The 4,422-nt window shown below is 43.9% G+C and overlaps 2 protein-coding genes across 2 annotated transcripts in view; one reads left to right on the top strand and one right to left on the bottom strand.

The window, feature by feature from the left end:
* Nucleotides 1-797: 797 nt before the first annotated feature.
* Nucleotides 798-3,938, top strand: kbtbd13 (kelch repeat and BTB (POZ) domain containing 13). The gene has a single exon (XM_035652398.1). The coding sequence runs from the start codon at nucleotides 1,715-1,717 to the stop codon at nucleotides 3,191-3,193; it is 1,479 nt and encodes a 492-aa protein (XP_035508291.1). The 5' UTR covers nucleotides 798-1,714; the 3' UTR covers nucleotides 3,194-3,938.
* Nucleotides 3,939-3,960: 22 nt separating this feature from the next.
* Nucleotides 3,961-4,422, bottom strand: part of ubap1lb (ubiquitin associated protein 1-like b) — a gene marked incomplete in the record, with an annotated part of 7,294 nt that continues 6,832 nt past the window's right edge. The window contains 1 exon segment of the mRNA XM_035652399.1: nucleotides 3,961-4,056.

Raw genomic sequence — 4,422 nt, 5'->3', positions numbered from 1 at the left:
ATTTGGAGAGGCATATGACTGGGTTCCCCAGGATATCCTGTGGGAAGTGCTGCGGGAGTATGGGTAAGGGTGCACTCTCAGGGCCTTCCAATCCCTGTATTTCCAAAGTGAGAGTATGTGTCCAGATTCGCTTTGTCACAATCCTGTTTGTAACTTTCATGGACCAGGATATCGAGGGCGTAGTCGTGGGGGGAGTTGTTGCAGTTTGGTGGGCTGAGGATTGCATCGCTGCTTTTGCGGATGATGTGGTCCTGATGGCATCAATCAAACCGGTGTGTAGATTTGCCAAACACATGTCGGACACCTAAGTTTTCTCTGGACCCCTGCCCAATGTGACCAGTGGTTAGCCGCATGTCGTCATTCCACGCTGCTGTGTCGTGGTGGTCCAGAAAACAACTCGGGCTTCATTGATAACTGGCAGCCTTTTCTGGGGAAAACCTGGTCTGATTAGGAGAGAGACGGCATCCATCCACTTTGGATGGAGCGATCTCTTATCCAGGAATATGGCAAAGCTTTATTTCTAATCCTGACAATGCAGAGTTGGGACAGGAAGCAGATTGCTGTCTTACACACTTCCTCGCTCTTCCACTAGTACATCACCACTTGTATTGTTATTGAAATATTACCCCTTTGTGCAAATACCAATTTACAAGTCACGAATTTTGACTTTGCGCTTGCAAATTAAATTTACAAGTCACGAATGTTGACTTTGCGTTTGCAAATTATATCATGCGCGTGGATTGCGGTGTTTGCATATATTGAGACATATCTCTCTCCATAATGATGAGACGTTCAAGACCTGAGAGTAGGCTGCTATTAAATGTATTATAAATATTTTCACATTGTTCATTGTGTATTTTCCTGAGAGCAATGTATACATGGTAAATGGACTGTACTTATAAAACAGAACACAAACTAATTCGTTTTTCCCCAATATTCCTGCCAACAGTTACACTATTTATATTACTTTTCTGCTACTACCCACAAAGTTGATAATTGTACACCTTCTCCCCAAATTCCAGACTTTTTTCAGACCAGCTTGGTTTATTAAAATCAAAGAAATTGAATATTTCCAGCTACTGAATGTAAGCGTTTACATCTTCCAAGCTTTCCTCCATGATGAAACAAAAGGATATGATTGGGTTGTTGGATTTCAAATCAATAGGGGGTGCCAACTAAAGTAAGATCGTACTATTATTACTGAAATGTATCATTAGTCACACTACTAGTTACTGCAGAAAGTAATATTATTACTGTAATATTATTACTAGTAATGCCTTACTGCCCAACAATGCTGTTGAAATAGTGGCATGCACAATATGTGACCCAGGGGAACAAACTATTGTTACAGTGTGACTGCTCCTGCTGCTCAAGGACAAACTTTCAGCTGTTACCCAACTGTCAGCCATAAACAAAAAGCAAGCATGAATCATCTGCACATTCACAGCTACCCTACCATTATCCGGCTCCTCTTTCTCGTCTGGCTGCATGTCATCATAATGTACTTGAACTGTGTCACACGTCCGCCTGCTATGTATAGAGTCTGTTCTCAGAGCTGTGAAAATAAGTAGAGAGTAGCGTATCAGCTAGCATCTGCTCTGGATCGGGGCATTCATTCTCATTGGCAGTATGTGGTAAAACACCCTGGAAGATCAACGTGTGGATCAAACACTTGTGAGCAGTCTAGCTGGGATGTCATGCAGATGAGGAGGTGATGGAGTCCAGCAGCTGTCCACACTTCATCCAGCAGCCAGAACTCTGTAAGCCACTGCACAGCCTAAGGGTCTACATCGATCACAGCTCTTTCATTGTGGATAAAACCGTTCTGGCTGAGAGCTGTGAGTACTTCAGAGCATTGTTCCAGTCAGGAATGAAAGAGAGCCAACAGGAAGAGATCCACCTGCGATGTGTTGGGGTTCTAGGCTTTCTGGTTATGCTACAGGTCTTGAACGGGGAACGACCTGTACTGAACAGTGATCAGATTGTGGAAGCCATCGAGTGTACTGCTTTTCTGCAGGTGCCAGCTCTCACCAGGCACTTGATCAATATTGTCAATTCTGAAAACTGCCTGCTCATGTACCACACAGCTACCACCTACGGTGTGTGGGAGCTCTCCCACAGTTCTGCCTTATTCATCAGAGATATGTACACTGACCTGAAGGAGGATGTTCACACCTTACCCAAAAAGCTGGTAGAGTACATTGAGTCTCTTCTCCCGAGTAGCTATATGGCAGTGTGCAGCCACTCACCCTCAACTGATCTGCTGCAGGATCTCCAGAGAACAGTCTGTCACCTGGATGAGGACAATGGAGAGTGGAAGGTCCTGACACATCTGCCAGTGAGCACAAGCACTACCATGGCAGGAGTGGCCGTCCTGGACAACATACTTTACATCATTGGAGGAGTACATGACGTAAGCAAGAAGGTGGTAGAGGATGGTTTCTGTTACAACCCTGCAGCTAACACATGGTCCACCATCTGTGGCCCCCATCAGCTACGCTACAACTTGACTCTGATAGGTCACGAGGGCTGCCTCTACACTGTAGGAGGCGAGTACAACATGAAGACCCTGTCATCTGTGGAGAGATACAGAGTGTCTAATCAAAGCTGGAGCTTTGTCTCCCCCCTACCCTGCCCTGCAGCTTCGGTGGTGTCTGCTATAGCCACAAACAGGATCTTTATATGTCTCTGGAAAGGTAAGGGGGCCACAGAAATACATGAGTATGTGCCTGAACAGGACCTGTGGCTTCTCGTCACCACACTCATCCGACAACACAGTTATGGTCTTTATATGGTGGCCCACAAGGATAATCTGTATGTGATGCGCAATGGACCCCGTGATGACTTCTTACTGTGTGTAATGGACTGCTACAACCTGAGCTCAGGCCAGTGGACAGCCATGTCGGGTCAGTATGGGAACTGTAAAGGCTCTCTGTTCACTGCTGTGGTTAGAGGAGACTCTGTGTTCACACTCAGTCGACAGGTGACAACAGAGTACACAGTACAAGATTATGCATGGAGACTTAAGCGTGAAATGAAAGGTTTTGGCAGGATTGGATCCATATATACATTTCTGATGAGGCTGCCTAAAGCCACTGTCTCCCTAATCGGAGATTGTCCAGATTGGACCCAGGACCAAATCCTAACAGACCTTGGTCACAGATTCTCCCCACAATGCTCTGCTAACCTGTAAGAGTGTGACCTAATGTGCTGATGACTGAGCTGATCCTTTACAAGACCATTCTGATTTATTACCACAGGCATCTAATTTTCATTCATTTGGACATAGTTCAAAGGTCATGAAACATCAGACACAAACGACTACTGTGTTTACAACCTATCTGTTGTAAACATCCATCACAATTTACAGATCTATTTCTGCTTCCACTTTGACCTACTGTACTCAGTGTAAATGTATGCAGTTTTCTCATACAATGAGGAAGTACTAGCTGCTTTCACTTTGGAGCCTACAACTGCATTTCATTGTGTAAACCCTGTATTGTGACAATAAAGCCAAATCTTTCAGTTTGACATCCAGAAAGAAGTTTGCATAATCTGGCTAAACTGTTGGCTTGCATCTGATTGTGTGACTGCTTGAACATCTTTGTAGGAATGTTACAGTGTTTGTAGATTACAGTACAACAATGATTTGGAAACTGATAGAAATTATAACCAAAACTATTAAAATATCACCCATTAATATTCAACAGGTCTGTTTTGGTGATGTTACACTGAAAAATGAAAATCTGTTCTTTTAATGTTTATCACTGTTTATGGGAACCAGTCTCTGATGGACATTGCTCCTGTTTTCACAGAAAACAAGTCTTGAATAACGCATTCTTCCCAGACGGATTCTTTCAGGGAAACAAGGTTAAATAAGACCAGAACACAGAAGAGAAATGAGAGTTGAATAAAAATAAAAAAACATTGTCTTGGTGGTGTAAATCTTTAATAAATCTGTCACAACTACTCAGAGAACTTCAGACTGTTTCACAGATAATACAGATAATTGTTATGGTTTGGCTTAGTTTGTCTATGTTGTGCTTTCTTTTTGTCCTCTCTGTTCCCCCTTTCTCTGTTTCTGTTGTCCGCCAGAGGCTTGGTGTGTGGCAGAGGGTTTTGTGGCTGGCTCCTTCCTGTTGGCAGCAGGAGGCACACCTGAATTCACCTGCCATATCCCCTACCTTAAGTGTTTAACCTGGTCTTCACTCCTGCCAGTTGCCAGAATATTCATTGCTCTCACTCTGCATGCTGCTGCAGTCCAGATTCTCCTGAGCTATTCTGCAGAAGACTACACCCTGCCAGCCAGCTCCCTGCCTCACCTGCCTGCCTCTGCTCTGGTTTTGTTTTGGATTTTCATTAAAGTATCTTCAGTTCCCACACAAGACTAAGAACTTAACAGCATCTATCTGTTCTTAAAGC

Source organism: Morone saxatilis, unplaced genomic scaffold (assembly GCF_004916995.1).
Source record: "Morone saxatilis isolate NCDOM2014 unplaced genomic scaffold, NCSU_SB_2.0 Contig11, whole genome shotgun sequence".
Taxonomy (NCBI): Eukaryota; Metazoa; Chordata; class Actinopteri; family Moronidae; genus Morone; species Morone saxatilis.
Note: the sequence above shows the minus strand (reverse complement) of the source record. Positions and strands in the feature narration are given on the sequence as shown.

What these genes read in the sequence shown, in the direction of transcription:
- kbtbd13 (XM_035652398.1), top strand. Translation starts at nt 1,715, where the DNA reads ATGGAGTCCAGCAGCTGTCCACACTTCATCCAGCAGCCAGAACTCTGT.